We start from the raw sequence: 24469 nt of genomic DNA, 5'->3' as shown, positions 1-24469 counted from the left end.
TTCCTTTGCGGTTGAGAATTGTGCACAGTTGACAAAAAGGTTGATTTAAGTTAATTAAAGGTCGAAAATAGTAGTTTTAATGGCGGGGTTTCATTTATAGCGATGTCAGCAAGAGATTTTGTATTTGTACCTTACTAGAGTATATGTGATCTTTAAATCATTGCTCCAAGACAGACAGAAAGACGAATGGACAAATGGACAGACAGACGGACAGACAGGGTACGTTTTAAGCCTTCTTTCCCCCAAAAGACTTTTTTCTCGGTCTTATTTTATATAAACATCCAACAAATGGCTTGTACGAAGTTCATTCATGTAAAATAGATACATAGCTAGATTTCATAGCACAGTGAAAGTGTCTGCAGACATCCGAATATTAAATGATGGTATAGGTATTCATATGAAAGTTCACATTAATATACGAAGCATGTTGATGGTCACAAGCAGAACATATTAAGAGAAAATCATATATCCTTTTCAATGTGACCATTATTCTGAGCCCAAGTCATGATTTCAAAATGAAATGAATCTGAATTGTTAATAAATGACTCTTCCATACATAACCAAATCCCATACCATTTAATAGTTTTGATGCCCAATTCATTTTACCATGGGAAACATGCAGAAACATTAAATTATAACACTTTTCAGGAACAATAGATGCCAGCATTTTCACCAGCTTCTATCAATATTTGACACCGGGTTTGCAGACCATCAATAGGTATGGGATATTTCACCTAGTACCCACAAACAACCTGATTGGATGTACAGTGACATGCCATAAGTATTGCAACAAACACATTAGCAGCAAAAACCACGGAAATATTTACCGCTAACAAAAGCCTCTGTTTGGAAAACCACTGAATATTTTCTTGTAAAATTTGGAGTGATCATATTTGAGGGGCTGATTCTTCGTATGACACCGTTTATGACGTCATTGTTTGTGTTTACGTCCTTCATGTGCCTAGCAGACGACATGGTTGGCAGTGCGAAGGAACTGACTGGAGGGCAAAAAGAATTGATAATTGAATTACATCAGAAAGGTTTGAAAAATAGTAAGATTGCAGAATTGCTAGCTGTTCACAGGTCTACTATTGGACGAATTTTGAAAAAGTTTGGCAATGGTGAAAACTTAGAAAACAGGCCTCGAAATGGTCGGCCTCGTCTGATTGGTTTGTTGTTCGTCAGAATAGGAGACGTTCTCTGACAGATATAACTGAACAACTTAATTCTCAACATTACAATCAAGTTTCTAGCAGGACAATTCAGCGACATTTACATCATGCTGGCATTAAAAAATGAAAGATAAGAAAGGGTATCACCATTTCACAGGTCAACCGTCAGAAGCGTGTCAGATGGTGTAGGGGTAAATTGATATGGGGACTTGATAGGTGGAAAAAAGTGTTGTTCACTGATGAAACACAAGTTGTTTGGGGAAAAAGTAAACTTATTTCTGTTTGGAGAAAGGCCGATGAAACGTGGAGACTGGAATGTCTAAACGTCTTGAAATGTCCTGTCACGGCGAGTGTAAATTGTTTTGGGGATGTATTAGTTACAATGGTGTTGGCGCACTAACTCCAGTCGAAGGAAATATCAACTCTGGCAAGTATATTGATGTACTGGATACCAATATGTGGCCTGTTGTACCTAAAGAATTTGAAGACGGCCCTGGATATTTCAAGATGACAATGCGCCTGTACACCGATCTCGGAAGACCACTGGCGTAGGTTGTTATTTTCTTGGCAACACCCACCTTACTGCTACTTCTGACAAACAGACAAATCCCTATGGCATATGATCAGGGCCTAAGAGTCATGTTCTTCACGGTTATATGACTGAAAGATTTTGGCACACACTGCACAACAAAACTGACTAGGGTGAAGTTGTACCAAGCCATCTTTGAGCCAAAGTGACGAAAATTCCTTAACATAGACTTATAGTAGTCTTTGTGCTAAGGTCGTTTTGCACAACAGGCCCCAGGGCAACTTTGCCAAAAGCAATCTTAGCGCCACAATGACCATAAATCTGTTACTGTAACATAGGATCCATAACAGACTTACGAAGGTTCTAGAGCTAAGATTACACCGTTTAACAGGTTTCAGTACTATCAGTGCATGAAACTCCTACAAAAAGACAGGAAGCCCACAGGGCTGATAACTAAAAACTGTGTCTGGCCCTGATTAGCATGTAACCAGCCCTGTATTAAATATAGGAAACTGAGATATGGTGTTAAAAGAAAGTAATTAATGAATTGCATGTAGTGAGGTAAACCTAAACATGTGCAAAAGCAAAATTTAATGAAACCACGACTTGGTGGTCAACTGCTAATTCGTTTAGTGTCACTGCCATCAGAAAACATGGACATTATTCATTGGCTGAAAGCATTCTCTAGACTGGTCACATTTAGTGTTAGACAAATGGGTAGGTTGATCTGTGGAAGTTACGGTTTGACTGATCATGGGCTATACAGACATCATCTTGTTACCTCAATTGCAAATGTTTTTCGAAATATTTCCTGTAGTCAATGACATGGGGAAATATTTACCCTTGGAAAATGTATAGGCGCACAGGGCCAGCTATAAAGTAAAGTTGTAAGCCCGCCATGTAGTTTACTAGCAATCAGCGGGCCACCAGGCAGATGCTATTTCATACACTGGCACCATTGCATTTTGATAAATCTCTTACCTCATCCTTTTTTCAGGCTCCATCAATGATAATGTGCATATGTAACGTTCAACTTCTCAACAAGTGACTGTGATTAACAAAGAATGATAACATCAGACCTCAGCACACTTCTGCAGATGAAACTGGGCTGTCATACATAAACCAAGTAATAACCTAACTTGTTTTGACACTTGCGCTTTATACATGAAGCAACCTGCGACCTAGTCATCAACGCTTGGATCAACATATCACAACCACATGCAAATATTCAGGCTACTGCACAGATCAGCAAAAATGTCAACAAAGAGATATGTCAATACAGAAAGAAAAAAAATTGTTAATCTGAGTCTTTTGTCCACAGATTGGGAAATGTAATCTTCTCCTCTATGGAAGAAGGATGCAGAAAAAAAACATAGCCTTTTAGGATTAGAACATTGACCACAGCAACTAACAGAGGACACATCACTGCAATCTGGATTGAGCCACAGTGGCTGCCATTCCAATAATCTGTCTCACAGGCCCTGAACCACATTATTTTCTCTACTGTCTAACCCTACATGTGGTCTGACTCACAGGTTCTGAACCACATTATTTTCTCTACTGTCTAGCCCTCACTGCAATGTAGTCTGTCTCACAGTCCCTGAACCACATTATTTTCTCTACTGTCTTGCCCTCCCTGCAATGTAGTCTGTCTCACAGGTTCTGAATTACATTATTTTCTCTACTGTCTTGCCCTCCCTGCAATGTGGTCCGACTCACAGGCCCTGAACCACATTATTATCCCTACTGAATTGCCCTCCCTGCAATGTGGTCTGACTCACAGGCCCTGAACCACATTATTATCCCTACTGAATTGCCCTCCCTGCAATGTGGTCTGTCTCACAGGCCCTGAGCCACATTATTTTCTCTACTGTCTTGCCCTCCCTGCAATGTGATCTGACTCACAGGCCCTGAACCACATTATTTTCTCTACTGTCTTGCCCTCCCTGCAATGTAGTCTGTCTCACAGACCCTGAGCCACATTATTTTCTCTACTGTCTTGCCCTCCCTGCAATGTAGTCTGTCTCACAGACCCTGAGCCACATTATTATCCCTACTGCCTTGTCCTCCCTGCATTTATAAAGCCCTAAATAAAGTAAGTCTAATCCCAAGGTTTCTGAAACACCGAGCTCGATGGGGCTTTTTTCAATTTTAAATGGGTGTATTTGTTACAATCAAAATATATATTCAGGGAAAAAGAGTTAGTCTATCATTCAAACAAAAAGTGAAATTTAATCTACTCACACTTTACAAGGTATCACTTTGTTTGGCTCCTCCATATTTCCAGGAACTGTCAGAACCATACAAAACAACACAATGTCTGTCTCAGGTGGCGATTAGTCAGTTTAACATGTTGGCTAACCGCTATGAAACCGTCTTTTACAAGAAATCTGATAAACAGTAACATGGAATACTCATGAAGACCTGTCTAGTCTGGTGAGACTGTAGCTGTAATCTGTCATGATTTATGTACACTTCAGCAGTCTTTAATTACAAAATGTGAGATTCAGTTTCTATTTTCTCCAATTAAATTATCTCAAAAACACAGCAAGTGTCTGCATTACTGTTTCATTGTGTCATTGTGTGCATACAAATAACTACACCTGTTACTAATTCGAACTTTAGTTACTTAACAATGACATAGTTAACGATGCTAATTCTCATCCCCATTGTAAATCACTGTAACCATGGTAATACACCCTGAACAAGCTGATCATTTATGCTGCTCAAATGTACCTAAGGAACACCTATTCTCTTTATTTACTATAAATTATATAAACTTATCATTCCAACCAGTGTCAATGTCTGACCCTCTGACAAATCCAGCAGATTTGCCAACGGTCAGACAGAAGTCCCCAACCTGCTGGCCCCAGTGTCTGACTGAATATATCACAATAACTTTGCCCTAATGAATAAAACAAAAGCTCATTCACATTACAATATACAGGACAAAATAGTTAGGGATAATATTATTGGTAATTTTATGATTGATATTTTATCAGTGTTTCAATGAATAAACAGATTACTATTCAAATTTCAAAATTTGAATATATTCCTAACTGTTTGTCCAGTATATTTCAACACTAGGCCGATGCATTCTCAAAACACTATATTTGCTAGACTGTCATTCTATCCATAACAAACATTAACAACATCAAACACACATGACATGATATGCAGTTAGATGCAGTACAGCAGTGACGTAGTGAAACTTATCCAACAGAGAAATATTCAAAACTACTGCGATGAACACTGCACATTTTTCTCATTATGTGCATAATGTGTGAAGATGTCTCAGTCGAACACTATTTCATGTTCATAACTAGAGAGTAGAAACTTTCAAGCTATCAAAAACAAATTTTCAGTTTTAAATTAAATTATTTGTTTGGTTCTGTTCTCTGAATTATTCAAAACATATGGCAGGTCTCTAATTCAGTATTCTCGACACTACCGCTCATGATAACATTACCATATTACTTCTTATATCTTCCAGAAATATTTTTTTAAAAACAGTTGGTAAGTGCAGCACTGAATGTTGGAGAACCCACAGGTTCTATGACACCTTTATTCAAGGGCTTTTGCTGCACATGCAGATTGTAGCTTAAAGAGCTGTGCAACATAACCAGTTTAATGGTATGTACTGGCTCAAATGTGAAAACGATACGTACTGCGACACACTGATCAAAAACCAGTATTTTGACATGCATTCGCAAAAACTTCATAGCTCCCGGAAATCTTCGGATATTTCCAATACATTTTTCTTGGGTATATATTTTACCATGTCATTGACTACAGGTTATGTTTGGAAAATAGTGGTAGATGGTACATGATCAATCAAACCGTAACTTTAACAGATCAGTCTACCCTTTTATCTGACACTAAACGTGACTGGTCCAGAAACTGCTCCAAAGATGCTGACCATTCTGACTTTGCCTGTTTGTCTCATTCTGATGGCAGTGACACTAAATGAATCAAGGACCACCAAGTTATGCTCTGTAAAACTTGCTCTTGCATATGTGTAAGTTTACTTCACTACAAGTAATTCATTAAGTATATTATTTATACATCTTGACTCGGTTTCCTGTTTTTGATACAGGGCTGGTTACATGTTAACAGGGCCAGCAACATTTTTCAGGTATCAGCCCTGTGGGCTTCCTGGTTTTCTTAGAGTTTCATACACTGAGTTTGGGTTGAAAAAGTTCATGGTAAATGGAACTATTGATAAGAATCATGTTTAAAGTTTCTACTGAAGCTTAACTAAGCACAGTGATTTAGCTGTGTTTTTTATTTACATGTGAAGCATTAACCCCTGATTGTAAGTAGTTGCAGACTGTACATACTTCCATTATCTGCCTTCAAAGTGTTGTCGGAGATTGAAATCCCAGCCACCTCTCACAAACTATATTAAAACATGGTACTTGATGTTACCCTGTCTTGTGCACAGTTCCAAGGGAATGCAAAATATGAGTGAGTGTTTCAGTATGGTTTTATGCTGCTTCAAGCAATATTCCAGCATTATCATGGCAGGGGACACCAGAAATGGGCTTTACACACTGTACCCTTGTGGGGAATCAAACCAGGGCCATTGGTGTGACGAGCGAACCCACTAACCACTAGGCTATCTCACTATGTTGAACTTGTTTGAAACAAACTTATGTCTTAAATGTCTTTAATGATGGCCTCTGTCACTCTGGCCTAGAGCCATAACCATGAATGCACAGATGAATTTACATATAGTCACTGAAAATATATCACAGTACAACAGAGCCATATTTACCTCGGGGCATGAAATCATTAGCTTCTATTTGGTTGGAAGACTTTTGTTTAATTGGCTGATGTAATCTGTCATGCATAACGTTGCTAGAAACCAAACTGTCATCCCACAGAATAACCCAATGTCTAAATCCATTGCAAAGACATTTGAGACTGTTTGAAGCACCCATAAAAATCATGATTTAATTCCCCATGTCTTCTAATGAGCACTTTCTACTTATCTTGTTAATTTACTTAACCTGCTTCCTATATAAATGATATAGGAAGTTGTTTGGTCCCATCATATGCTGTGTATATAGGACATTTATGAGGAGAGGTGTCAGAGACAGAAACTTATCATGAGAGAAATGTTAAATAGGACACAACACTGTGCAGAATGTGGCATAGAAATATTCTGGTAGAAATATAAACTATGACATAACATACAGGTGTCAAATACGATTTTAAAAAATGTGCTAGGGTTGTCAAATATTATAATTCCTATATATGTGGAGGTGTCATATATGATATACCATATATATGTTGTGTCATATATGATATACAATACATATGTGGAGCTGTCAGGTTATAATGATTTAAACCACTAGGGAACCTCGCAGAGCATATTCAAGTTACCACCTTGTACTGATGACAAACCTGTACATACAGTATATGCAGAGGTGTCAGATACGCACACCAAAACAATTAGCAACTTGTTTCTAGAGAATACACTCTTTGGAAAAAACATTTCAAGCATCATGCCCACCCAACTTGTTATTTTTCAAATTGGCTGCCCAGTACAATATCAGAATCTAACCGATGAGCAATTCAGCAAGTTTCAGTTCACCTGAAGGACGTTGGATACAAAAGGTCAGAATGTCAAGATATTGCTAAATTTGATATCATTTTGTAGAAAAATGTGTCCCGAATCTAATTATGTAATAAAAACAGCAAGTCACGTCGGCATTTGTTTGACATGTGGCGCCCCCTTGCAGCACTGTCTGTAAAAAGTAAAACATCAATAAAAGTTCTCTTAAAAGTAAATTGTTTACTTTCATTATTCAACATGTGATTTTTTATAAAGACACTTCAGTGTTGATATGAAATACAGCAAGAAAATCAATTTCCAAGGCAGAATGTTGGATTTGACACATTAATTAACGTTTAAAAATACAGAACATTCAAAAGAAATATTGATTCACCTATGGTAAAAAGGATCTTAAATAAAATGAATATTTATATTGCAAATTCACAGTAGAAAATATTCAAAAATAAAAAAGATATGTTACCAGAGGGCATCAACATTATCTCTAAGTAAAACAGCATACAACACAGTCATAATAATCTTATCTTATTTTATCCTTGTTACTGTGCCTAACACAACTGATAAGCACACGGGGTTGGGGTAGCCTAGTCACCAGTTAAAGCATTCCCTTTATCATATGGGTACAATGTATGAAACCCATTTCTGATGTGACCCATCATGATTATGTTGGAATCACACTCACTGATCAGAGCAAATTAACATGAATAAATGTTATTATGGATCCATGAGCAGTGAAAGGGGAGAGAAATGAATGGAAAATAATAAATAATATTAATAAATATTGCATGTATATATAATATAGACCCCTATGTCCATCAATAGGTACTTACTGACGCTTAGATGAAATTAGAAAAAAGTCAAGGAACATAAGTACAGACAAAATCCATTGAGTCTGGTGAAAGGCAATGCAAAACAGGTGGATTTTGAGGAGACACTTCTCTGGATAAAGTGTTCCTTGATTCTGAAGGAAGAGAGCTCCAGCAAACTGAAAAGACAGACATCACCGAGGAGAACAGAGACTAATTGAGTTGATGATCTTTGGACGTTCAGAGTTAGCATTCTGGTGAGTAGATTTCTCATCACACTCAAATCACAGGAATTCTTTCCCATGATGTGACACCACAAATGGGTTTTACATACTGAATACATCAAGAGATTCAAACCCAGGTAACTTCAGTTTGACCAGATTAGCCCAATGCTAAAAGGGTTTGCTTGTCACACCGAAAAACCCGAGTTTGATTCTTGACATGGGCACAAAGTGTGAAGCCCCTTTCTGGTGTCTCCCGCCATGATATTGCTGGAATATTGCTAAATATGACATAAAAATATATTCATTCATCCGGTTTAATCAGCAAACACAGCAGATATTATAATGGGTGCCCAATGTTTACAACACAAGTGCCTAAATGTTGGTATTTCACGAATGAGACTGAGGGATATATCAATATTTAGGAATGAGGTCATAAAAATAGCATGACATGGGCATGAATATTATGAATATTCCACTCATTATCAAACTGAGGAAAAATATAAACCCAAATCTACTTTTAAACATAGGCTGGTTACCCACAATTGCCACATGCAGAACGCAATGTCACAGAAGAAAGGTGACTTTAAAGCATTGTTGATGACATCACGATGCCATGACAAAGTGATATTTTGACCTAATATTTCTGCCGTCGTAGGTAATCAATCCAATTTTGCGACCCCACAAGAGAACAATATACTTTAGTCATAGACAGAAAAGCATACCATCAATATGCTGATAAGGGCACATGATCTTCTTATTCAATTTCAGCATGCTTGTAGACATACACCTGTTTGTCTAGGAGTTACCTTGCAATTTGTTGGATTTTGCTGACAAAACATTGCAGTAAAAGACCTTATGAACTATGAATTTGGGTTGTTGGAAGAGGAGAAAAGTATACAATTTGTTTGTTATTTAATGCACTGATAGTACTCAGTAAGTAGTCTCTGGACCAGAATATCCTGTGATTAACACCATAAGTGAGGGAGTGAGTTTAGTTTTACACCATACTTAGCTATATGGTGGTGGTCTGTAAATAATCCGGTCTTGATCAGACAATCCAGAGATCAAACTGCATAAACATTGATCTAACTACAACTGAGATACGATGACATATTAAACACCATAAGCATTGATATACACAATTGCCGCGTGAAAACAATTGCTTCAAACAAGTTGGACCACCCTATCACCTTAACCATCTCTCACAAGATCCGCTCATTTCTTATGGCAAGCATGTCCTGCAGATGACCAGTTCTTAGCTGTATTTTTAAAAAACAAAACACCTAATGTGAGGACAAGGCTGAGATAACCGTGTTTTTAATCTACCCTGTGTTGTGATGTGATCATGTGGTCAGTGTCAGTAGATAGCAGTGAAATAACAACAGGAACAATGTGCTGAACTGGCAAAAAAACTATCATATGCTCACAATGTATCATTTGCTGTAATCAAAAGATAAGAGTATGTGTAAAACACACACATTCGGTTCTGATGGCAGGTTGTCACAATTGGTATGAAGGATTCAGGTCATTGGCTTAACGGAATGATTTGGTTTGGTTAGCTTATTGTTTAGTGCTGCCCTTGGCAATCCTCTGGCCAGATGACGCTGATCTGTAAACAATAAAATCAGAACCAGAAAACCCAGTGATCAACAGCATGAGCACTGATCTTTGCAATTAGTGAGTCTGACCAACCTCTTACGACAACCTCTCATGGGTTGCTGAAAACCCATTCAAATCTGGATCTTCATGTGTATATTAACAGAATGAAGTATTTGATTGGTGAAATTCTGGGATTGACATGACTGTGGTGACATGTTATGGATAGAATATGGCGGACACATATATATACATGTTTCGCATGCATCTCTTGAGTTCATCCATATCTATCTGTGTTGAACACGTTTCATAAATATGATGTTATTTAGTGTGTATCCCCTTAGTAATACAGAGATGGGACAGAAATCTTTCTTGGTTACCCTACAGCCCATCAGCCTTAATTCTGATAACTTTTAGCTTTGTACTTCCTCTGAGTCAGTTGATATATAATGAAAATTAGATAAATGCTATTTGTATCCTTTCACCTCACTATGAAAATGTTAAGGGAGAAGAATGTGTTTTGGGGAGAATACTGCGGCTGAGGGACTGTGACTCTAGTGTGAGACAGACTATGCCAGGCAATTTAAACTGCTAAAAATGGGTGCAAAAGGTAAGGTTCGCAGTCTCTATAGTGAGTGTGTTTAGTTTTACACAATTTTTTTGGGTGTATGTTTGGTTGTTACATTTTGAACATTAATATTTCATATTTTATGATAGTCTATGAAAAGATCAACATTTTTGATTCTCAGAGATTTGGGCATGAAGAATAATCATTAATAACTCTCATAACATAAACGAATATGAGTGAGTGAGTGAGTGAGTTTAGTTTTATGTCGCACTCAGCAATATTCCAGCTATATAGCGACGGTCTGTAAATAATCGAGTCTGGACCAGACAATCCAGTGATCAACAACATGAGCATCGATCTGCGCAATGGGGAACCGATGACATGTGTCAACCAAGTCAGCTAGTCTGACCACCCGATCCCGTTAGTCGCCTCTTACGACAAGCATAGTCACCTTTTATGGCAAGCATGGGTTGCTGAAGGCCTATTCTACCCCAGGACCTTCACGGGTTAAACGAATATGATCTATTTGCAAAATGTAAACATTACATAAACATACTGGTATTTAAATTGATACTTTCAAAACTAAATATATAGACAGTTTTGAATGTACTGATAATTGTATCACCTTAGAAAAAGTATCGATGCATCCAAGCATCGATGTTTCATAGCATCCACTATCAACACCCTGCTCAAACCTGCTGACCAACTTTAATATCAACCCATAAGTACTCTGCACAAGTACTTATCTGAAAACTGATAATTTACAACGGTCTCTTTTCTCTTGTGCATGTTAAACCTTTTCCACAATCAAAAGCGCTCTTTGGACTACATTACTGCATAGTAACTATATTATAGAAATGCTCTGAGGTCATAGACATTGGCGTTTATTTGGAGGACATATTGTCTCTGTCAACAAACTGAACTCATTAGTATACCTGGATATCAGGTCTTCAGTAATATTCCCTGTACTGTAAACTAAACATGGGCTAATGTGATTGACATTTCTTGTTTTCATTACTGGAAAATTTCATATAATATTGACAACGAAAATAACAAAATGCATTTCCCAACCTTAGCTGGAAATAGACAATCAGACATGCACTAAACAGATCAGTAAAAATCTGGTGCTGACATCAAATTCGAACATTTTACAAAACATTCTGTTTGCCATTATGTCTTCTTCATTGCCCAAACCACCTTGTCATGGTTTTATGCCACTTTTAACTACATTTCACTCAGTAAAATCATGGTGGGAGACACCTGAAATGGGCTTCACACACTGTACTGACTTGAAGAAATCAAACCTGTGTATTCAGCATGATAAGTGAATGCTTTAACCACTAGACTACTCCAATTTGCGAAATGCTTTTACTCTGTGTTGTCTACATGATGGATAGGTAGTAAGAGATATTCTACAAATTACAATCACATGGAAGGTTTTCAACAATTCAAAGAAACATCGGCCATGTTTGGTGCCCACTAATATGTCAATGCCCACTGTAGCCTTCTAACACAGAGGAGGTACATGTAAACGTGATTAAACAAACTGGACAAAGTGCTGTCTTCAAAAAGTGGTAAATCAGCACATATCAACAAGCTGCAGGAATACCAGGCAAAAACAAAACTCAAAACATAAAATCTGAAAAAAATAGCTGCTGAATCAAAGTCAGTTTAAATTTTGGGTAAAATTGTTCTGTTTTAGCATTTCAAATTCAAGGGTAGAGTCTCCATGGTTACAAACAGTCATCGTGTGGTTTCATTATTCGGCATGATGTGTACACAACCAGTTCTTGAGTGATCTTATCATGATGCTACCACTTAAGCTTTTAGATATGAGCCCCGTCTTCACCCGGCACACTGACGATCATGACCCCGGAGTCAATGTACGATAACATCCCTTTCAAATGTCTTTTACATCTTTTATATGTCAGCAAATGTGTTGAAGCCATTGTTGTCATTTCACCTGGCTAGGAGAGAATATAAAGAACTTTTCTAAATGTTGTCAAATATGTTGATGTCATAATCATTAGCTGTTTGAACATGTTAGCTACACTAAGGAGGAAAAAGAAGAAAAGAATTTATTTTATCTCCTCAAATGTATTGATGCCATGTATTGATGTATTTAAGGAGAAAAAAATAAAGAGGTTTTCTTCTAATTGTTATAAATTGTGTTCATATCTAAAAACATCTCATGCACATACATTGTTCACTTCTACATTTGTATATTGTTTATGCCTAAGCTGCCTTTCTGCTGAAATGTAAACAATGGATGAATAGACGGGACAAACCAAATTATCCTGACATAACCATATGGGGCAATAAACTGTGCTTCATTATCAGAGTGTATGATATTGAAAATATAGACTATTTTTAAACATTAATTTATTAATTTGATAAACAGAAAAATATTAACTTATTAATTTACCTTATGAAATGTTGCTATTTTAAGATAGAAAATGATTGGTGACATATTTGTGTGACATTTTAACACATTTGGAAAATTAACTGCGAAGGACGAGCAAAAAACTGTAACAGAAGTATAATTACCAACTTGATCTGAGATTACTTTAACCACTAGACTTACTTAGGGTAAAGACAAAGTTTCAGAAATTTGTGGTTCACTATCAGAGAATCACACTTACAGCCATCTCCGGAAATCATTTACATGTCTAACATCCTTTTTCACAAGAAATGCACTTATGTTAGCCCTCTAATAGTTCCTGTTGAGATAGTATGTCACTTATTCAGGAATAAGTACGCATTATGCAGCTTTAGCAATATTCCAGCAACATTACAACAGGGATCGCCAGAAATGGGCTTCACACACTGTACCCATGTGGGGAATCAAACCTGGTGTAGTGAGTAGACACTTTAACCATTAGGCTACCCCACTATCCCAATGCAGGTCTCACATGTCTGCCAACTTGATGAAACCCATGGGCTTGGGTGGTTCCTGACACACCCAAAACATAGTCAGGGAATGCGGGAATCGAACAAAGGATCATTTCCTCCTTGAATGTCATGGGGCAGAACTACTCAGAGCGAATAATGTCCCTTAGATTTCCTGGCCACCCATTCTGCCACTAATACACCAGTTACCAATAATAACAGTGAATCAACCTGGTTTTACAAAGTTTTTAGCAACATTCCAGTAATATCATGGCAGGGGACACCAGAAATGGGTTTCACACATTGTACTTATGTGGGGAATCAAACCCAGGTCTTTAGTGTGATAAGTGGATGCTTTTACCACTAGGCTACCCAACCGCCTACCAGTAGTAATAGGTATGATCTTGTATGAATTGGTTGTGTCTGTGACGTCTATAAGAACACATTTGTTATATTCCTTTATCATTCTGTTGGCTCAGTGGTAAGTTATTGTTACAGATAACATATCTTTTCCCTTGGTGTTCTCAGACAAACTACTTTGCGCATTTATATCTTTGAAAGACCTCAAACTGGTTTCAACTGGTTTGAGCCGGCTCCTTTCAGCATGTTCAATAATCTTCCATTTCTACACACAGTCGAAGAGGCCTAAAGTTGTTGTGGGAGATTTCGTCATTTGTTTGCAAAATATAACATGCAAGTTTATAAAACATTTTATTTTCAACACATTTTAGGTTAATCTTTTGAGGACTGAGCTAACAGGTACTGTTCTGGAATTTGCACTTCAACCACTTTCACATCCCACATTACATGATGATGTATTGTAAAGATTTACAACTTTATTATATACGTTTCATCAGGTGAATAGTGCAAGAAGAAGTCCAGAAATGCTGTGTTGCAAATAATAAAGAAGATGTAGATCCATACCATGTGTTGTTATGTTACCTTCCGGCTTCTAATTACCTGTCAAGCAACAGAAACGCTACATTAGTTCACCATGCGGTGTCACCAGACACGAATCAGCCTTCCAGCTTTCCCCAGTACCATCTTGGTTATCCTTTCAATACAGTGTTCCAAACAACAGTTCTCTGTCAAAATCACATGACGAATGTTGAAAAGTACATACATTGTATTTTATCAATTCACTAGTTGTAAACAAGGATGCACAAGAATACAGTTAATAAGGATACACCTACTACTGGGCTGCTCCTTTCTGACTGGCTGTACAAGAGGTATATATCGAGGGCTGTATAAATATTCAGTTTTGACACAGACAATACCTTCGTCTCCATTCATGTGTAAGGGACATGTAAAGGCAGTGTGTAAATAATCCATTCTGAGACAGACAATACCTTTTTCACCATCCATATGTTTGGAATAAGTGGACACACAATCAACCAGGTCATACATGCTTTGTTATCAGGCGATAACTACCAGACCTCCATTTTCCAGCCTTTGGGAAAGTGGTTTTTCAGGTGACCCTGAGTGGCACAACATACGTTTCCACTCTATGAATCAAAAGCAAAACAGATCTACTAAAATCTATAGGATTAGGATAAACATGACCATAGCATTTAGTAATCCTGGGAAGAGCCAAAACTTGATACTCCTCCATAATGCTTCCTATGACCCTTCCTACACTAACCACTGTGCATCTGGATCTTGAATTGTAGAATCAGGGCACAGGCAGGAACTATTATTTTGATACATGTGTAGAAATACTGCCTGACATTTTAATAACACTCAAACATCTAAATCCTGAAAGGAAACCACCCATTGTAAGATTTAAGCAATGCCACAAAGCTGCTTTTGGAGTAACCATTTTGTTAACCTGTTATCACAACTAAACAATAAATCATATGGTTATCCACAGGCAGGTAATCTAGGATTCTGTCTTGATATGTGTTAAGTGTCTGGCAGTGAGGGAATCAGTGAGTTAAAATTTAATGTCACATCGGCAATATTGCAGCCATATAGTGACAAGAAATGTTGTAGATGCACACAACAAATACAAGTAATTAAAGAACCAGTCATCAATGGACTGTAAAATAACTACAGTATCACAAAAAGAGTTAAAACTAGCTAGAATGTATCTTTAAAAGCAGAAAACTATGTTAGACAATACCACGTAAACACTGGCTATTGATCACCAACAACTGAAAGTAGATCACCATACTAGGGGCCAAGGGGACTTACAGTACCTTAGCTACCTGCATGATCCCTAGTAGGACAGTGTCTGGCAGAAGTAGCAACATGGAGGAATGGCTGGGATGTTTGTGAGTGTCACATCACTACCTGCTGTTGGTAATGGAACCTCAAGAGAGAAATTCTATGTTTGTATTTTTTATCTGGACTTCCCGTGTTCCAAACTAGCAGATAACATTCAAGCTGTTAAACATCAGAAGAACATAGTATCTGAAATCTTGTTTCTTGTTTAAGTCTGCATATCCCAGCTATATGGCAGAGGTGTGATGTGATTCTGGATCAGATAATCCAGTGATCAACATCATGAGCATCAGTCTAAGCAAATGGGATACCATGACATGTGTTAACTGAGTCAGCAAGTTTGACCATCTGACCCTTTTAGTCGCATCTTACAACAAGCATGAGTTACAGAAGGATTATGAAGCTAAAAAGAACTTACTGTTAACGTATAAATTGTTCATCATTAAAAAGTTGTAATATTACCGATGTCACTCACTCACTCACTTACTCTCACCAAGACTTGACCACAAAACAATGACCACCACAACCCAAATGTTAACACGCAAAAAACTCGTACCTTGGAAGCAGGCATGATGTAATGTCAGCATTGTTGTTCGAGTCGATAACATACGACCTAACAAACAAATCACAGAGTAAGCACCAGATTTAAATAAATATTTCCCAACCATCTATCACAACTACATGTCCACACAATGCTATGAAGACAAAACTTGACAGACAGACAGTCACACCACTCATGAATCATGATACATGTATTTCAGCATGTTAGGGATTTTGATTTTGTGAGTCAAAAGTCATTAGTTTCAAACTACACATATTTTTATTTTCATACTCTTGCCCTTTTGGTATAAAATATATATGAATAATAAACAACAATGGTTGACACTTCATCATGTTTATTACTTTGAGAAAAAAAACTGAATGTGGCTGTGGCAAACACCATAAAATGGTTTGTTCACCCATGTTAGATGATACCATATAAGTAATCTTACAGTAATAATATACTTCATACTGTAAATAGCATACACAACCTTAAACTTATACATAAGTTCAGATTTGAATACTTGATACTATAAATATTGTCCACAACATTAAACTTGTAAATAATATCAGATTTGATTACTTGATACTGTAAATATCGTCCACAACATTAAACTTGTAAATAATATCAGATTTGATTACTTGATACTGTAAATATCGTCCACAACATTAAACTTGTAAATAATTTCAGATTTGATTACTTGATACTGTAAATATCGTCCACAACATTAAACTTGTAAATAATTTCAGATTTGACTACTTGATACTGTAAATATCGTCCACAACATTGAACTTGTAAATAATATCAGATTTGATTACTTGATACTGTAAATATCGTCCACAACATTAAACAACTGATCAACGTACAAAGCAGCAAAATGAATCACGAAGTCAAGGCTGAGTGCCTCAGCGCTGTTACTGTTCAGCTGTGACTGAGTCTGGGATTACTTTGTTATTCACTATAGTAATTACAGGAAATACATTTGCATCATTTAGGAACAATGCACCAAATTGGGTCAGTAATCTGGATAAGCTGACTGCACACAGGTTGTTATATATATACTGTTGATTGTAAGTGAGTGACTGAGTGAGTGAGTGAGTAGGTTAAAAGCAGCTTTTAGCAAAGTTCCAGCAATATCACAGCAATATCACGGTGGGGTACACCGACAATGGGCTTCACACATTGCATCCATGCAGGAAATCGAACACAGGCCTTTAGTGTGTGGAGCAAACTCTTTAACCATCAGGCTAATACACTGCTCCTACTGTTTCTATGTCAAGGGACAAGTTTCAAAAATTTGTATTTCCCCATTCCTGTATGTGGGCCTATTCTCATCTGAAGTCAATTCTGATTTAATATCTTGATAACTTAAAGGAATAAATGTCTAATTGCAGGGATATGAGAGAGTTAATTAATACAAAGCTCTGCTATTATGCTACAGAAATTATCACTTTTTTTTTGTATTACCATCGCCGTCAAACAATGTTTTGTTTTCTCTTAAACTAGTAATTATGTCAAGGTTGTGAGGTGAAGAGCGTCTATTCTGGGCAGGTACATCGAGACATCAGTCATGTTCTATGCATACAAACAGGGTCATGATAACAATGATAACGTATGATAAATAATGAATGCCAACAACACTAGGGAATTGTTAACAATGACATAAACTGCAGTCATAAAGCACATCTCTTGCTGTAACTGAATTAGAAAACATGACACATTATATATGAGAATGTGGAAATTCCTTTGAGAGGCCACAGGTGTGGGTTAAGGGGGATGATTTAAAAAAAAAAAGGGGGGTGGCTGCGGATACGGGGGTAGGCACACCCAAGTGAATGTTGCTGTACTGCATGTTTTTCTAAATCCTCAAACAGCACCAGTAAATGAGTTCAACACTATAATAATAATAGCTTTTAGCAATATTTAATAGAAGTATTCAATGGTTTGGGGGCTGTGCTCTGAAAATGACCACCACCCCAATTTTCAGCAATATTTAACTTACCATTATGAAAACAGAAAAAATAGTGTTTATATAATGTTTCCAATTTATCAGATGGCTCTGGACAATGCTAGAATGATCTGTACAGCAATTTTCGCATAGAAATACTTGGTCACAGTCTTATTTCTAGGAAAGGTTGGACTCACATGTGCATATCAAATATATACAGATTATCACACAAACAAATGTGTTATATGAATTATACCAGTGTGAAATTTTGTATTGTGAAAGACAATGAAATACAGAAACAATGGTTGCTAGCCTGAAGTAATATGTGCATATATATGATAATATATGCATGACCATAGGTTTCACCATATGGATAATAATCAATGTATATATTCATGCTGACTTGTAGTTATTATTCAATACAGCCATATATCATTACTGACAGCAAACATTCCACATAATCCATACTCAAAAAAGGCACCACACATCATTCATGAAACAATTGAGAAAATCATACATAATGTAGCCATGGAACCTAAATTTTGGCAATATTATCCTGTAGATATTAAAACTGCCCACAGGGATTGACAAAGTATTCCTGCATAGGATTAGGCCGACAAACATCCTGGGTATAAAGGCATCCAGTGTCAATAAACTGGAGGAATGAAACAAAATTAGTCCACACTATCCCTGCCCTTTGCTGACCTAGCTTTAAGTGTTCACACAGACGTCCCTGTCATGACAAAATGTGAGTTCTGTGACGATGTCATCCTTGATATCTCCAGGGTATACGTTCCGACAAGTCTCCACTATACCCTGGATGCATCCACGGCTCAGCCCGATAAATTTATTACCTCCCTTGGATGGCTCTTTATTCAATCAGGTGTCTACGCTGGGAAGTTGAGCGAACCAATCACAACTCGCTTTCGCTTCTCAAATTATCTAACCGATTAAAGTTGGCAAAGCAAACCATGCAGAGGCTCTCTGAAAGAGGTAGGAGTTTTTTTCACATACACATGTATTTTTTTTAAGTTTCGGACCGAAAAATATGTCTGTATGAATTCCCCAAAATCTGAGTCAAACTGCGAGCAAACTTTCGCACCCGCTACCTTTCTTGACACTGGCAAGCTCGGTTATATAACGATGGCCTAGCTGACTGGCTATTGTGAGAATGCGGAGCCAGCAAGGGGAAGTAATAAAATTATCGGGCCAACCTGTAGATGCGTCCAGGGTATAGTAGAGACTTGTAGAGGATGTGACTATGTAAACTGTTAAAACTCATCCCATTCTGTACTCGGAAATATGCCAGTTATATGCAGCAGTCAGCAAGTGTGGATCAGATGATTCAGTGACCAAGATCGTGAGCATGGATTTGCTGCATCAACCAAATCAATACAAACCCATAACATTACCAAATATCTGAAAAGACATACGTGTATTTCTCTTTTTAGAATGTGAACATAATAAATAAGCCTTCACCATAAGATACATTGAACATAAGGCATTCACACATTTAGCATAAAACAACTTGAAATTTCAAATAAAAAAGGAATTACAAATATACTGGAATAATCTGAGGTAATATATAATTTATATGCTATATTACATTAATAATTATTATTATTAATTATATTTGCATTTACATCAATATATTAACAGTAAAAAACGCAATAATTTATAGTGTGATCATCATACACTAGACAGGTGATGTGTGATTAAATATATAAGTGGTTCAATGTTCACAATTCACACATGTTTAAAATTCACCTCAGACATCACTTGACACATCATCATGCACATTGGAGGGCAATCATTCCTCTCATGTGGTAGACCATAGATTTGCGAGCACAAGTTCTGGAGTGCAGCAGGGCTCGGTTCCCCATCCCCAACACACTTTACAGCCATGGTTACTAGCATGAATTGGTGATAGTGTTGGAAATGTGTTATATAGAGCATTCTTAGTCACGAGACCAACAATCACAACTAATAACATTAGAGACTGGTGAAAAGGACATCAATGACTCTGTTTGGTACACCTGCAGAATACAGAATACCTACCCAACATATTGTTAAGTGTCATGTCAACAAAACCACAAATGCTAACGTAACCCTTACTTAAACCTCACCCTAGCGCTAACCCTTATTGAAAGTAAGGTATCCGGTATTCTGTAATCTTACCCCTCTGTTTAAACCTCTTCTAGTCATTGGGGGCACAGTGGGTGAACTGGCTAAAGCGCTGGGCTAGTGATGCAGCCCCCCTGTGACTGGGTGTAGAAACCTTGGAGTCAACTTTGTGTGCAGACTCTTTCCGTGTTGTCACAACCATTAGTGTACAGTACACAACCCTGTGCACTTAAAATAACCCACACAATCCTTTGGTATATGACCAAATGGTGGCCACATGAATCCGTGCAAACACCTACGTTGCGAGTACAGCAACGCGCAGTAAACTTGGACAAAGTACTGTGTCTATGTGTTCCAGTCCACCCAGCTGTGAATTGGGTACCTCGTTAGGATGAGAGAGCCACAATAAACTCGGTGCGCCTAGTGGCAGCAAGAGTTGTATACATACTCCTCAGGGAGTTGAGATTAATGAGTGAGTGAGTGAGTTTAGTTTTACGCCGCACTCAGCAATATTACAGCTATATGGCGGCGGTCTGTAAATAATCGAGTCTGGACCAGACAATCCAGTGATCAACAACATGAGCATCGATCTGCGCAATTGGGAACCGATGACATGCGTCAACCAAGTCAGCCAGTCTGACCACCCGATCCCGTTAGTCGCCTGTTACGACAAGCTGAGTCGCCTTTTATGGCAAGCATGGGTTGCTGAAGGCCTATTCTACCCCGGCACCTTCACGGGTCAGTTGAGATTAATGATGCGATGTAACGTTGACATTGACATCCAGTGATAGAGGGAAACAAATATCAGTGCCTTGAGCATGCACTAGTTGCATGGATATGTGTGCTATATAAATATCCAATAATGAATAATAATAATTAAACAAACAGTTGTATGGTATAAACACTTAAGTACTCTGAGATTATAAAAATAAACAACACCGAAACGCTCTGATATGTTTAGGGTGTTATGGATTACTATTTTCAAACCGTTTTGTCCCTATTAATTATATGGCTATTTTGACTTTCCCTTGCACTTTTGACTTTCATTTGGTCCCTTTACACTTTTTTCAAGTTTGGCTCTTTTGTCCTATGGCCCTTTGACCTGTTTCTCATAATACGAGAACGCTGGTTCGTCCAAACCGCGTAAAACGAAGCACGTGTAAAAAATCTGTGAACTCCAAGTGAAAACGTTTTATGATATAGATCTAGTCCGAGTAAAACGACAGTTATTACCTATCATGATGATACACAACAAACGTATTGGCTAAATAACTATTCAACAGATCGTGTTACAAATATTCTCACGGTGATGAATAAAATTGTATGTGAATGTTAGCTGGTCTGAAAGTATAAAATATTTCTCATACGAGCGTTACCTGGTCAACAGGCTCTTGGTCCTCATTTCGTCATTTTCACTGTGTGGAAGCCCGCTGACCTCGTTGGACATCTTGACGTGTTAATACCTTTGTAGGACGACAGGGAAAATTATGTTGTTTCTAGCGTACTACAATGTTTTTGTGTACCTGCTTAAACCATTCAGAGGTATACGCTACCCTAGATCCGGCAGTTTACACCAGCCAATCAAACAACGCCATTCCAACACGCCTTCAAATCTATATATAGAAAGTCAGGCTGATTTCCTAAGGACTAACGACATATGTGACCAAGTCCTTGGGTTCTTATATTTTAATTAGGAGACTGAGACAAACATTATTTTGTGCATCGCTACCTTCTTTTTCAGTTATAATTGGAATGAATTAAAAGACTGCAACGGTTAGCACGAACAATATAATTTGTAGTTTAGTGTCACTAGTTGTCTTACATGTTTCATACAATGCCACACAGACTCTCGTGTAATAATGTCTTATCCATTCACAAGGTTGAAATAAATAGGTTCATAAAAATTGTATATATCTATATTCTTGTGCAAATATCACGTGAACTTGTGTAGTCTTAACGTCACCATGACGACACTGATGACGTCATTCATCTTTCACCCTCCTACCCAGAGGTCCATGCGGCCAGCTAGCATAGCAAATAGATGATACCGAAATAAACGACCTTCCATGCAATACCATTTTCATTAAATGAGTGAATGATTTGGTATGAAACAAGCGAAAGCGACAGCGGCATTAGCGTTGTGACGTCACAACTCTGAACCCTTAGGGCGTCATACGTCTAGCGGTTTTACACTAGTATAATTTTGCCGTAAAAATATTACATAGAGCATATTTTGCTAATGTTATCAAATAACATGTATATTTCATCGAGTGGTTTATATGTTTATATGTTCACGAGTGGCGCAGCTTTGTCAGACCACGAGATGAAATTTACATATTATTTGATAACATTAACAAAATATTCTATTTATTATATTTTCATCATTGTTTGTAAAAGATCGAGACATCGAGTAAGTCTGCAAAAGTGATATTCTATCAAGTGACGTAACATGTTTTTCTACTCAGTGAAAATATCATGTTTATTTTCATCTTTATTTACAGTATTTCACTCTTTAAAATATAATACACTGCAGTATATTCCACGGGCAAGTAATAATAAAATACAGTCTCATGTCTTTTCATACATATTATAGTTTTTGCACAAAGTAAGTCGGAGTACAAGCATTACTTTCCCACTTGACTGTGAAACACATATGTCTAGGTTGTGTGACGTTCGTTTAGTGATCTGTCAGGGCACATGCTAAAAAAAACAAAAACAAAATATATTTACTTCTTTTATGACTAACTAATAACTAGCTATAGACGAAATATGATTATGCTGCATACACACATACACTTCACTTCGCAATGACTGCTTTTCTTTAACCAGATGGATTTGAATCTTTAAAGGAAACGAAACCTCTTCCCAATCCGAACATGTCATTTGAGGTTGACCTTCTGGACGTTATTAGTTGTATGTATGCTCTGTCAATAGTTTCATCATCTCGTTGTGTTCCCGAAAGTGCAAGCTTTCTCGAGAGACGACGCGTTGGCATGGGGCCAGGCTTTCCACAGATTGCATCACGCGCCTGTTGTTTACCGAGTTCTGTCAGAAACCGGATCCTGGTTTTATGTCCTGAATACACGCAAACGCGTAAAGCACTGAAAACGACAAGTTACTCAAATATGCATAATTTCGCTTCGTCGACTACAAATTTACATATATTAGTTCCACAAATTCAAGCATGTTAATTAATGTGCACACCACTGCATTTAGTTGACATGCTCTTTGAAGAAGTAAAACATTTTGACATATATAGGAAAGGTTTTCACATGTAGTTTAAATGCTAGACTTTCGTAATTTCAAGAAATGAACAATTTGTTACCCCTGCGCAATCCTGTTTCAGGAAGAAGTTCTATACCAAAGATAATATATAACATCTTTGTTTCTCACATTTTTCATTATGTGGACACAAAAACAAAAACAAAAAAACATTTCTGTCCGATTATTGATTTCACGAAAGCATTTGACACAGTTTGGAGAATCGGTCTGTGGACGAAAATACAGTAGATTAGAATTCTTGGTAGGTATACAGTCTTTACGCTCATCACGAACACGTATGACAAATTATAAAATTCAGCAATAACTCCTTTTGTTATTTTCCTTGTGAAAAAGATGTTCGCCAGAGAGAAAATGTGTCCCCGCTCTCATTTTCTTTTCAAACGATTTAGAAAACTATCTGATTGAACGCGGCTGCGATGGCGTTAAATTGGAGATGTTCAGTGAAATTGTACTACAAATGTTCTTACAAGTTTTAGTACTATTATATGCTGATGATACTGTTTTTCTTTTATTATTTTTTGTTTGTTTTTGTTTTTTGTTTGTTTTTTGTTTGTTTGTTGGTTTGTTTGAAAAACGCATTCAACGCGGGTGGTCAAAGATGGATAAGTATGAAAATGTAATAGTAGGAACTAAAATCAAAACTCACCGAGACGGGTGCTTCTTCCAACGACGCCATGTTTTGCTGCGTGAGATTCCGCTCGCGACCGAAAAATCTCCGAAGATGGCCGATCGTGCATGTTTCCAGTATTACCGACATTGCTTCCGATAGGGCCGATGTGTTTCTGTTATTACCGCTAAACTACCGATATCGCTGCAATTGTTTCGCGAGTGGGCTGCGTTTGTTTACATTTGAGATGCAATTCCTTCAAATTTGCTGTAATTCCTTCAATTACTTAGGGGGGCCTGAAAGAAGATCTTCAATAATCGCTAGACACATTTTATGATTAATGCGGAAATGAAATTTAACGTTATTTACCTTAAAACAAAAG

General features: G+C 37.4%; 1 protein-coding gene across 1 annotated transcript in view; it reads right to left on the bottom strand.

Moving 5' to 3' along the window:
• Positions 1-21788, bottom strand: part of LOC137258354 (purine nucleoside phosphorylase-like) — a 34336-nt gene extending 12548 nt beyond the window's left edge. The window contains exon 1 of the mRNA XM_067796005.1: positions 21575-21788. Coding sequence (XP_067652106.1) covers positions 21575-21645 — 71 coding nt within the window. The 5' untranslated portion in view covers positions 21646-21788. The remainder of the gene's footprint in view (positions 1-21574) is intronic.
• Positions 21789-24469: the final 2681 nt, after the last annotated feature.

Source organism: Haliotis asinina, chromosome 12 (genome assembly GCF_037392515.1).
Source record: "Haliotis asinina isolate JCU_RB_2024 chromosome 12, JCU_Hal_asi_v2, whole genome shotgun sequence".
Classification (NCBI taxonomy): domain Eukaryota; kingdom Metazoa; phylum Mollusca; class Gastropoda; order Lepetellida; family Haliotidae; genus Haliotis; species Haliotis asinina.
This window is presented reverse-complemented; position numbering and strand designations above follow the sequence as displayed.